This window comes from Primulina huaijiensis, chromosome 12 (genome assembly GCF_012295235.1).
Source record: "Primulina huaijiensis isolate GDHJ02 chromosome 12, ASM1229523v2, whole genome shotgun sequence".
Classification (NCBI taxonomy): domain Eukaryota; kingdom Viridiplantae; phylum Streptophyta; class Magnoliopsida; order Lamiales; family Gesneriaceae; genus Primulina; species Primulina huaijiensis.
Genome location: NC_133317.1, coordinates 16,805,318 through 16,818,264, shown reverse-complemented (window position 1 = coordinate 16,818,264; position 12,947 = coordinate 16,805,318). Strand labels below are relative to the sequence as shown.

Sequence of the window (12,947 nt, the reverse complement as noted above, 5' to 3'; positions counted from 1 at the left end):
ATTTAAATACAATTAGCATGTTAATTTCATATTCAAAGTTTTACACTTTGAATAATGAATAGCTAACTTCCTAAAGTTGAGATGATAAGGTGAAACTCTTGGCATGATAATAAGGTTATTAAAAGGTAAGAATCTATGTTTTATATTATTTAATCATTATTTATTGTTTATGTTATATTTATTTCTTTAAGCATTTTTATACCCTACTTATAAGTGGGAGTTTTGATTTATTGTTGCTATATGTTACACTAAATTCTTGGAACCATTTAAATGTTAGTTTGGTATTACCAACCATTTAAAGTGGATGCCTTGATTTATTATATATAAATATATTATAATATTAAATTCTTGGAACCATTTAAATGTTAGTTTGGTTTTACCAACCATTTAACTTGGATTCCTTGATTTATTATATATGAATATATCATAGTATTAATTTATTGGTACCATTTAAATGTTTGTTTGGTTTTACCAACCATTTAAAGTGGAACCTTGATTTAGTGTTTACAAATATATATAGCACAATAAATACTTGACCACATTTATAAGTTTTGGTATATATTATATACTTATAAGATAATAATTTATAACATAATATAAATATGATTATTTAATATATTGGAACCATTTTATTAAGTGGATTTCAATATTGTTCGTTAATGTTAACTTTATTAAAATACCAAGAGTGGATCCTTTAATCTCAACTACTTAAATTAAAATTTGAACAATTAAAATTTACTCATTAAAGATTCAAACAATTAAAATTAGAAAGAAACAAAAACAAAAACAAAACAAAAAGACATTGTAGTGGACTTGTAAATATCTTAGCTTCCCTGTGGATACGATATCGAACTCACCGAATTATACTACTTGTGGACAACCTGCTCTTGGGAGTGCAACAATCAAAGTGACAACAGTCCCATAATTCATTTTAAAACTTGGACCGGTGTCCCGGTTTTAACCCGAATCAACTCGAAAATTAACCAAACTTTAACTAGGGCTTAATAACACCTAACAAGACCTTATCCAACTCAATTCAAACCGACTAAGACCCTCGAAAGACGCCCAAAAACCTGCTGGAATTTTATGCATAAAACGGCCAAAACCCTTGCTTTACTACCGAGCCATATGCTCGACCCTAGCCCCAACCAGCCCAGACCAAACCTGAACCAGACCCTCCTAGGAAAAGACTGAACCCTCCTGTACCGACCTCGCCCTGGCCTGCCAGCCCTTACATTATGGTTCACCCAAAACGCGCCAAGCATGGCCATCGCATAACTCTGCCCTCTCGATCCAAGCCACACACTACAACCAGCAACCCATGGACCATCCAAAGCCTCCACCTAGATTCACCAGGGTCTGAACCATGGCTCAGATCGGGCCCATGCATGTTTTCCCTCTTCCCTTACCCGATCGAGCAAAAAACGACCCCAAAAACCTACGATCCGATCGACCCTCTACATGGCTTGATACAGATTTGATTCTAGTACTTAAACACCTTCAAACATGTTGTGATTCGACCCCTAAACACCGAAATCTGGCATCCCCTTCAAACCATGCCAAAAAACGTGAGAATCAAGTGAAGAAAAAGAGATTTTTCCATGCGTAACCCTTCAAAACGTACATAAATCGGTAGATCTATCGCGCATCATACAAGATCAATAAAAAATACATAATATGGTGTGAACGATAAAAAAAAATAAGGTATATGACGTGCCTTTGCATCAAAACGCTCTAAAAAGTACACAAACGATGCGAGAGACGAACACCGAGGGCCGGGACGACGTTCCTTACGAAACATCCTTGAAAATCTGGCCAAATTTTCTGATATGTGTGTGTGTGTGTGTGCGCGCGCTACCGTGAGGGAGTGGGGGAGGGAGCTAGGGTTTTGAGTGAAAATAATGAAAGAAAAAAGCCCTAAATTCTACTATTTACAAGAGTAGCAACTTAGGCCCAAAATCCTACTAAAACAGGCCCAATAACACGCACGTAAAATATTTTATTTTGATAAGTTTTCAAAAATATTACTCGATCCCTCAAAAAGTCTTTAATTTTGTCAAAAATCGATTATCGGTTTAAAATATGACTCGACATTTAAAAATATCCTAAAATACCCTATTTTCGAAAATTACATTATATATTAAATAATTAAAAATAATTATTTTATAAAAAAATATTTCTTTAAACAGTCCCTAGTCTCCGTTCCTCGTTCGAGCATCGGATGATACTAAAAGCCATATTTCATGCAATATAGTAAATCATTCAATAAAATATATAATCATGTCTTAAACATGCATTTAATGCATTTAAAACAATTAATTAAACATTTTTTCTAATACTTTAGATTTGCATGCATTTGGATTACATTATATTTTGGACCTTACAATAAGAATATTATAACCTTCATATCTCAAACTATAAAATAAAGCTTTGGTAGTTGAGACCAATTCATTGCATTTAAAATTTCTAAAGACTTCTCTTGAAATGCTCGACAAAGCAAATATATGATCCCCATTAATCTCATGTATTAAATATAAGATAAATATGAAATCAAATTATCTAAGTGTAATCAAAGAACATGTAGCTTCCCCCATTCCACCGTGTGCTCAACCACGATAATCACATATTTGTACATATCTATCATATTTCAAATAGACTCAAAATGAGAACTCTAACGCGTCTTGCTAGCTCGATGCAAGGCACCAATCTGATTAGGGCCAGTTCCTTTGTTGCAAACAAATGAGAAATGAAATGATTAATGAAAAATCAAATGAGAACTCAATTTTATTTATGAGAAATCATATGATTAATGTTAGAACCTGTCTCACCAATACCAGTAGCTACCATATTTGCAATTTCAATAGCTTAGGCGGATTGCAACTTAGTGTAATGTTTTGGAGTTGCCTTAATCAAATTACAAATAGAATTCAAATTTGAGAAAAATATCCAAATAGAACTCTCTTTTTCAGCAACCGCTACCAACATCAATTGAAGTCTATGTGCAAAACAATGTACATAATATGTTTGAGGAGAATCCTTCAGAAAAAGAGCATGCAGTACGTTCCATGATCCAAACATATTGCTAGCTCCATCTTATCCTTGACCCTGAATATCTTTGATATGTAACTCATGTCGAAGAAGCACGTTACATATTTATTTTTTCAGTCTTGCCGTAGTGGGGTCAAAACATGCACAATATCAAAGAAGGCTCCATCAATAACCCTTCACGATCGACAAATCTCAACACAATAGCCATCTGCTCTTTGTCGTATATGTCTTTAGCTTCATCAACCAAAAACAAAATTTTGCACTCCCAACCTCCTCGCATATTTCTTTTCTCACTTTCTCAACAATAATATGCGAAAATATCTTTTTGAATGTCTAATGATATATACTTTGCATTTTTTGGCAATTTTTCTAAAACAATATTATTGATGTTAACATCTATTTTTTTTTAATAAGCTTTATTATTTCTTTAAGATTACCTTGATTTTTGAAAGATGAAGTTTCATCCTTTTGTGTCAATACACATTCTTGCAAACAAAGCCTACAAATACTTTCAATTGTAATTGTAAGCTTCAATCGAATATTCTTTATTTTTTTCTAATGTTTGTGCATTATAACTTTATCGAATTGGGCCCAACCAAACAAATCGAATAAGATACCGACGTTGTAGAACACCCACGTGCCACTCCACCCACCGTCAAACGCCACCTACCTCCATTGTTGCCGGTGACCTTCATCTCTCTATATATGCTGCGCAGATTCCATGGCTTCTTCCTTACAATCTGTCTACGCTAAAACCTGCAAGCTACCGAACTCTTTCTCTCCCCGATCGTCGCCCTGCATCCCGTTGACTTCACCATTTCTGGCCTCGAAGCCCCAATTCAGATCGATCAGAATAAAGTCTGCTGATTTGAGATACAGAACGAAGGCATCGATGGCGGATATCGTGACTCCGAAGAGCAAAGGGAAAGTCCAAGTGTTTGAGTCTGAGGAGGAGCTGGCAGTGTCGCTTGCGAAGCACACTGCCGATCTATGTAGTGCAATTTCCAAAGAGAGAGACTCTTTCACCGTTGTTCTGTCCGGCGGTTCTCTTGTTAAGTCTCTCAGGTAATTAAACACCATATCTTATCTGTTGTGCAGCTACTTTATGAGTTCTTGAGTGATTGATTGTGATTGCTACTTTCGTTGTTTCGAGTAGTTTGAAACAGAGCAATAGTTTATATATTTTTTGTTTCTTGAATTATGGCGATGGGATTGAAGGAAATTGCTGGAACCTCCTTACATTGATTCGGTGGATTGGTCGAAATGGCATGTGTTTTGGGTGGATGAGAGAGTGGTGCCCAAGGATCATCCTGATAGCAATTACTTCCTCGCGTACAATGATTTTCTGTCCAAGGTATTGTGCATAAAGTACTTGTCTTTGTATTCAGAAAATGTGCTTAGATAATCATATAGTAGCATTAGATTTGGTGCTTTTGATTCTTGTGAAAAACTTGAATTTTTATTTTTATTTTTGTGTTGGACTAATGGAATTCGGTGTGATCCATGAAACTTGAAAAAAGAAATTAAAATAGGACTGATTATGTTTTTCACCTAAAGTTCGTGCAGTAAGTGTGATGGAGAGAAACTCACAGCAGTTGGCTTTAGTTAGAGTTGATTGATGAATGTTCATTTATGCTGAGTAAGATTTGAAACTGATGTATCTTCAGGAAACATAAGATGTGAAAATGATATATCTTCAGGAAACATTGTCTTAATACCTCCAATAACGTGCCTATGGACGGGTGGGTGATGCAAGTGATTAAGGGCCTCGAATTTGTGGGTGTTCACTCGTTATGATTTTTGCGTGGGACAATAATCAACGTTTATTTGAAATCAACTGTTAGTTCATGATAGTCGTCTTGTGTCTTGCCTTGTCTTGTACGTGTACAGATTTTGTGTATGATTGGTTATGAAAGTAAATAGCATCAGGAATGCATGGAAATTTCATGCCTCATATATTCCTGATCCTTGATCAATATTTATCATTCTTGCTCATCAACAGTTTACCACTTCATGCATTGTGCCATCTGATGATTTATTGCATATCATGGTTTTCAATTTGTGGAGTTGTCAAAGCATTTCCTGCCCTGACAAACAGGATAGAGTAAAAAACTGTCTGGGTTGAAAATCTTATGGCAGTCGATTGTGTGTTTTTTAATAACTGTGTTTTAAATTATGTTTACCGGTATTTCAGAGATTGGAGTTGCTCTATACTTTCATTTTCTGTCATATCTACAAAAAAGTAATGTCTTTGTAAAATAATGTGATTTCTCTTATTCCAAAGAATATATTCTACCGGTGCATGAGTATGAATTTTTACTGGTGCATGAGTATGAATTTTCACTCAATTCATGATATATATGTTGACATAAACACGTATCTTCATACGTAAAACTCGAGATATACTGCATAACTTTGTGTGAGAGTATGAATTTTCACTCATTCATGATATATATGTTGATGGAAACACTTCTCTTCATGCTTGAAACTCGAGATATACTAAAATAACTTTGTGTGATTTTCTTTCCTTATACTTGTCCTATTGCAGATTCCAATTCCTGTCGGTAACGTGTATGCCATAAACGACGCCTTGTCAGCCGAGGGTGCAGCAGATGACTACGAGACCTGCCTCAGGCATTTGGTGAAATCCAAAGTAATCGAAAACTCAGAGGGTACTATGTTCCCCAAATTCGACCTTATGCTACTTGGTATGGGCCCTGATGGGCACATTGCTTCTTTGTTTCCGGGGCATCCTCTTGTTCAAGAAAAAGAGAAGTGGGTTTCATTCATCAAGGATTCCCCTAAACCTCCTCCTGAACGGATTTCCTTCACTCTTCCGGTCATTAATTCTTCGGCACACGTTGCACTGGTCGTGGCAGGTGTGGGCAAGGCATCAGCCGTGTATTCAGCACTTGGGGATGTTTCGAATTCTGAGGTGCTGCCCGTGCAGCTGGTCGCACCCCAAGGGGAGTTGACTTGGTTTTTAGACAAGGGTGCAGCTTCAAAGATATAGAGTTATGTTGCTATGTATCAAAAAGAAAAAGTGTGATAGATACCCCTTTTGACTGAAAATAAAGTATTATCTTTTGTGTGGTGTTGCGGTCATACCTGTACCAATTCCGGGCTACGTACCGGTTCCCGTCCAAAGTCCGTTAAGCATGCCTACTATTGCTTGTGCTTCACCATTGCTCCAAATTTAATGCATGCATGAGACCTCTACATTTAACGAATGGAATTTCTGTTTGTGACATGTTTTGTTCATCCCCCAAGTAAAATATATGTGATGGATCAGTTCTAACACATATGAAATGTTTAAAATACAATATTCTCCATGAGTTTTAATAGCTCGTGTTTTAAGAATATATACATCGATGAATTAGATCGAGTTTTGTTTTATGTCAAGCGGAAAATAATCGAAGTAATCTTTCGTTAAGAAAATTGATATGTTTTATATCTTGTGTAACTAAATGACTGAAAATTACATGGGATTAGTTCTGGTTTATATCAGTTCAGTTATGGACAAAACTGAACTGTTATCAGCTGAAATCAAATCAGTTAAGTACAAAAACAACAGTTAAACAAAAATAACACAAGATATGTTTGTGGATGTTCGGAGACTTCAACTGCTAATACGTCACCCTTTCTACCACTTTGGGTAGATCCACTAGAAGTGCTTGATTTATTGTACAAACCCACTCAGCTTAGGACTTACTCTACTGCCTAATTGAACTCTTAGCCTAGACTGAAGACAACACCTTTCAGCCAACACTTGTTTAACGTCTATGTGTCAAATATTACATACACAAATTTTACTTCTTTGTGCACGAGCCATTCGACTATTCTATAAGCTCAACTCTCTGTATTTGTGAGTGGTGGTATGTGTGAGAACTGAACGGTGAATACAATGGGAAGATATTCTCACACACTGATAGAAATAAGCTTCTAAACTAAGACGATATAACTTTGGTGTATTCTCTCGATTGGGCTGATTGCTTTCTTGTAAATTGATATGCAATATGTCTGTCTTTTCTTTTCTCTTTTGTTTTCTCGCTTACTTCTCACTGATCTTCATCTTCTATTTATAGGCGGGAAACTTGATCGTACAGTGAGACTCAATAATTGTATCCGTTGCAGCTTGAATGTGTTCTTTGAAATTTGTGTCTCGACTTTTACGAGAGCCATTCTGGAAAATTTTGGCTTTAAACTTTTCTGCAACATCCATTATTGTATTATGATCGTACAATTGTTTTTGTACCCTTGTGCACAGCTGGAATCCACTTAGGTAAGCTTGTCGTGTTCTGCAAACTGATTGATTCCTAACTGATACTCTGAATTGGTCTGGAAACTGGTACGGTGAGATCAGTTGACTCATCAGCTGAACTGATTCCACTTATTCAGTTGAACTAGCCAGTTGGGCTCTTCATCGGTTGAACTCTTCATCAGCTGGCCGGACTTCTGAAGGTCTTCTGCTGAACCACCTATCAATTGAACAATCATTTGAACTGTTATTGATGCTTCAGTTGGACTGGTTCAGTTTGGACAATCAGTTGGCACTTTCAGTTTGCTTCTCGAAAGCTTCAGTTTTGGCTCGGTGACTGATCAGTTCGAAGTCTGATCAGTTTCAGCTTCTTGCGCACTTCGATAAATCATTAGTGACAAAATAACAAGTTTTGTTAACATCAAAATTAAGATCGCGAACATGAAATGTTCCAACAATCTCATTCTTTTTTATGATCTCAAAACTTGAGCAATTAAAGCGATTTTAAATAAAATTTTAAAAAGTAAAACTGATTAGTTTAAAGTAAAACTGATTAATTTAAAAATGATTCTTCCCTTTTGTGAGAATAAAAAAACTTTTAACCAAAAAAAAAATTCAGTTTGAGGGATAAAAAAGTTCTCCTTCAAGAACTTAATCCTCCCCTTTTGTGTCTCGACTTTTCCAACAGCCATTCTGGAATATTTTGACTTTAAGCTTTTCTGCAACGTCCATTATTGTACTATGATCGTACAATTGCTTTTGTACCCTTGTGCACAGCTAGAATCCACTTAGGTAAGCTTGTCGTGTTATGCAAACTAATTGATTCCTAACTGATGTTCTGAACTGGTCTGGAACTGGTACGGTGAGATCAGTTGACTCGTCGGACGTCTGAAGGTCTTCTGTTGAACCACCTATCGATTGAACAATCAGTGGAACTGTTATTGATGCTTCAGTTGGACTGGTTTAGTTTGGGCAATCAGTTGGCACTTTCAGTTTGCTTCTTGAAAGCTTCAATTTTGACTCGATAACTAATCAGTTCGAAGTCTGATCAGTTTCAACTTTCTGCGCACTTCGATAAATCATTAGTAACAAAATAACAAGTTTTGTTAATATTAAAATCAAGATTGCAAACTAAAAATATTCCAACAATACGACATTACGAAGCATTAGTGGGAAATGGATGGAAAGGAATGTTGAATGCTTGGGAGTATGGAATACAACTCTCTTGTTCATCCCGAAAGGAATGTGCCTTGCTTGCCCATCCTTGTTTATTAATTTTTAGAAAAATTGTTTTTTCTTCCTTTGTGTTTAAAAATTGAATTTTAGTCTTCTATTTCGATTTTTTTATATGATTTTGTCATTTATTTTATAATTCTAGGTTTTCTTTTTTACATAAAAGTGTTTGAGACGCATTGGTAATACATGGAAAATGGCTAAAAGTTATTTTTTTTAAAAAAATTTGAATTAAAATTGAAATTTAAACCGTATAGAGGACTTAAAATATAAATGAATAAAAATCATAAAGAAGTAAAGATAAAGTAGATTTGAGCCCTAATTATAATTATTACCGAATTAGTAAGTAGTAACTTTGAAGCTAAACGGGCCTATAAATATTGGGCCTGAACTCCAAGCCCGGAAGACCCAAATTGCATCAACATGGAGTACTATTATAACACGTGCATGATAATTTTTCTGTCCTTCATTTTGGCTAAATTCATAGCCCTTTTGGTATCCATGGCTTCAGCTGCTCCGGTGAAAACCAACACGAAAAAAATACTGAAATTCGATTCCGAGGATGATGTGGCCATTGCTCTGGCGGAATACATTGCCGATCTCTCCGAAAAGTTTATCAAACAAAAAGGTTCTTTCTCTGTTGTTCTCTCCGGCGGCACTCTGATCGAAACGCTCAGGTGAATATCATTTTATTATTCTTTGTCGTGCCCGCCAACTGTTCGACAAATTGGAACATGAAAATTTAATCAAATGTTATTTTTCCATTTTTGTTCTAGTGTAGAGGAAGGGTGAAAACAGTAAAGGCGAGATTTTTCCGCGATTTTTTTTCCGGAAAAATTAGCATGCTGCGTATAGATTTTTCTTCAGTTGGATGAAGTGAAAAAGTTTGATGAAAATATGTTTTAGATTGGAAATTTTATCGGTAAAGATGTCAGGAAAATAAAATTGAAATGAAAATCTATCACATATTATTAATTTACGAGGTATTTTGTTTTCTAACCACGGGATTTTCTAATTAAACGGTTGATCGATGCTATTTTACAAATTTTCCACAAATTTACATGTTTGTTTTCTTGATGTCTTTCTTTCTTTTGACAAGCTAAAAATGATATTCCATGATTTGTGGCATTTAATTTTGGAATCTCAGGAAGCTAGTGGAGATTCCGTATAGGGATTCAGTTGATTGGTCGAAATGGCTGATTTTTTGGGTGGATGAGAGAGTAGTTCCCCTGGATCATGATGATAGCAATTACAAGCTTGCCAAGCTTGGTTTTTTCTCGAAAGTAAGTGAAATTCATGGGTTTTTTTTTTGTTATTATTATTATCTGAAACGTTTAAATTTTATGTATTATTATCTGAAACGTTTAAATTTTATGTATTTTTAGATTTCTGAATAATTATCAAATTAGAAGAACGGAAACTTTTGGAATCTGGGATGATAATAGAAGGATAGCAAAATGAAGTTATGATAAAAGTCCTTGTTTATGAAAATTTTTGAACCTTTCCACAACCATGAAAGTTGCCTCGATTTTTATTGGTTCCGGTAGGTACCAATTCCTTCCAGCAACATTTATGCCATCAACGACAAGAAGTCTCCAGAGTGTGCAGCAGACGATTACGAGGAACGTCTCAGACATCTGGTTGAGAGCAAAATTCTACCCATTTCAGATGCTAGTGGGTTCCCAAAATTTGATCTTATGCTCCTAGGAATGGGACCAGATGGACATGTAGCCTCACTATTCCCTACCCGTCACCAACGCTATGAAAAGAAGCGTTGGGTCACCTTCATTACTGACTCTCCCAAACCACCTCCACCGAGGATAACGTTCACATTTCCTGTGATTAACTCAGCTTCAGAGATTGCAATGGTGGTCACTGGGCTGAATTAGCCAATACTGTGAAAATTGCATTGGGTAACGGCCATACTCCGGATTCAACTCCCCTGCCTGTTACTGAAGTTTCAGCTGAAGGGGAATTGACATGGTTCTTGGACCAGGATGCTGCTTCGAAACTTTAGATTTTGTAGACTTTGATCTATTAATAAGGATGATCCACCCCAAATATGCAGTAGAACTTGGGCTGGTTCAGTTACCGCAATAATCGTATTCTCTGCTCTATCAGCTCTTCCATCCATTAAAATGTATGCTGGAAGCTAGATTTGAGCCGTGTTCTATGTAATGATTAAATTTAAATTAATAATATCCTATATGATTTTTGTTCAACTTCAAAATCTTGGTAGTGCACTTGTGGTAAGAGTTATTTCCTTGGACATTGAATTTGATATCTTTTGCAATGATTTTCATACTAACAGCATGGAACTAGTTTATCTTGAAGCGAGGTTCTTCGTTTCTATCTTCGAAGCATTTCGTTTTTAACTTTTGTATTAGAAACACAATGCCGGATAATTTTTTTGGGGTAGGGTTAAATCTGATTTCTCAAATTTCCGTAGGAGAAACACTATGCCGTAAATATTAAACTTCTTGTATACGATGAATCAAACTTCAAATTTGAATTATATTTCGAAATAGAAACCTTAGCAAACTTTTCAAGTCTTTGGAGTAAAAATACCAGAGCTCAGAATAAAAATATTTAGTGTCGTATTGCCGTATTGGATCAAATAGCACTGCATGCATGCATTTAATTCACATTTTTATTTTTTTACCATGTAGGAAAAAATTATCACTAAAATAATATTTTGCACATTACATTGAATTTTTTTGTGTTAAGCAATTAAAATTTTTGTTTGTTTAATTGTGTTATTGTGTAAAAAAATCTAAAGATAAAGTAAAAACTTAGGAGATTATTTTCAGATTAGTAAGAATAATTATATAGATACGATAACTGTTAGATCAGTTTGAGATTTCTTCAAAGGTATTTAATTCTGTGATGCACTGTTACAAATTGATTTGAAATGAGACGATAATTGTAATTCTGTCTGGCCCCCATCAGTGGGTATAAAACTATGTTCTGTCTGGCCCCCATCAGTAGGTATAAAACTATGTTCTGGCATCATCCCTTAGAGGACTAACATATTGTGGACAATTTAACCATAGAAATGAGATGCGTAACAGTGTTGTGCTTGTTCTGAATTGTTTCTGATTTGCTCTGAATCGTCTGATAACCTTTGTCTCATAATTCGAATTTGATTCGGTTCCGCTATGATAGGTCAAAAGTAATAAGTTTTAAAAGTTTGTTAAAGAGATTCTTTAAAGATTAAGTTCTATATGTATATTTGGAAATTGATCGACCCCCACTTGCTGATTGTTTTCTAAAACACTCACCCCTTACAAATTTCAGATAAGAATGAAAAACAACTGAATGAGGAGGAACAAAAAGCTTTCTGGGGATGATGATCGAACGACAAGATCAAGAATCAAGATTTTTACCTTTTCTTTTGTTTAGCTTCCGCAAAACTCTGATGTATTTTTATTCTTTTGTCATTGTAAAGACAATATTTTATTTATGAAAATGACTGGTTTATTTGGATTTTCGATACGAGGCTTATTGTTTTTAAGTAATTGTTATACAATACCGGCTTTCACCGACGCTTCGGTCTCGGGGCGTGATAGATCCGGTTACGTTATGATAAATTAATATAATAAGTTTTGAAAGTCTGTTAAAAGAGGTCTTTAAAATTATCTCTATATGTATTTGTGAAAATCAATCAGCCCCTTACTTGCTGAGTGTTTTCCAAAACACTCATCTCTTACATCTTTCACCAGATAAGAATGAGGAGCAATTGAATGAGGAAGAATAAGAGACATTCTGGGGCTGGTGATCGCACAAAAAGATCAAGGATCAAGATTTTTCATATTATTTTTATTTCGCTTCCGCAATTCCGATGTAAATTTTATTTACGTTGTCATTGTTAAGACAATATTTATTTATGAAAAAGATTGGTTTGTTCGATACAAGGCTTATTGTTTCAAGTAATTGTTAAATAATGCCAGATGTCACCGACACTTCGATATCGGGGCGACATAGAAGATATACACAAATTTTTTGACAAATGGATTATGGATTCAGGAACGACGTGACACGTGACATATCAGAGAGAATAGTTTGATCAGTATGAACCAATCTTAGGAAGATCTGTATTAATAGAAAATGATCATGCCTTAGAAATCATTTAAGTCGATACTATCACAATTAAAATATTTGAGGGCATCATTCGCACCATACAAGAGGTACGACATGTGAATGGGCTAACGAAAAATCTTGTACTTGGGGCAATTGGATTATATTGGGTGCAAAACCCGTATCGAGAACATGATCATGAAAATTGTGAAGGGTGATGCGCTTGTGGTTATGAAAGCGGAAAAATTTGCTGCAAATCTGTATGTACTTTTGGAAGAAACACACAAAGATGCGGAACTAGTTGTTGCATCGATTAGTTCAGGAGAAGAAT

The 12,947-nt window shown here is 35.3% G+C and overlaps 1 protein-coding gene and 1 pseudogene across 1 annotated transcript; both read left to right on the top strand.

Moving 5' to 3' along the window:
* Window positions 1-3,609: 3,609 nt before the first annotated feature.
* LOC140990328 (probable 6-phosphogluconolactonase 4, chloroplastic) lies at window positions 3,610-6,153 on the top strand. The gene is made up of 3 exons (XM_073459956.1): window positions 3,610-4,113; window positions 4,267-4,402; window positions 5,597-6,153. The coding sequence occupies exons 1-3, from the start codon at window positions 3,770-3,772 to the stop codon at window positions 6,059-6,061; spliced, it is 945 nt and encodes a 314-aa protein (XP_073316057.1). The 5' UTR covers window positions 3,610-3,769; the 3' UTR covers window positions 6,062-6,153.
* A 2,785-nt stretch (window positions 6,154-8,938) lies between these two features.
* On the top strand, window positions 8,939-10,751 carry LOC140989255 (6-phosphogluconolactonase 3, chloroplastic-like; annotated as a pseudogene).
* The last annotated feature ends 2,196 nt before the right edge of the window (window positions 10,752-12,947 follow it).

What these genes read in the sequence shown, in the direction of transcription:
- LOC140990328 (XM_073459956.1), top strand. Translation starts at nt 3,770, where the DNA reads ATGGCTTCTTCCTTACAATCTGTCTACGCTAAAACCTGCAAGCTACCG. An exon ending in TCTCTTGTTAAGTCTCTCAG is followed by an intron (nt 4,114 to 4,266) that starts GTAATTAAACAC and finishes ATGGGATTGAAG; the next exon opens with GAAATTGCTGGAACCTCCTT. An exon ending in ACAATGATTTTCTGTCCAAG is followed by an intron (nt 4,403 to 5,596) that starts GTATTGTGCATA and finishes GTCCTATTGCAG; the next exon opens with ATTCCAATTCCTGTCGGTAA.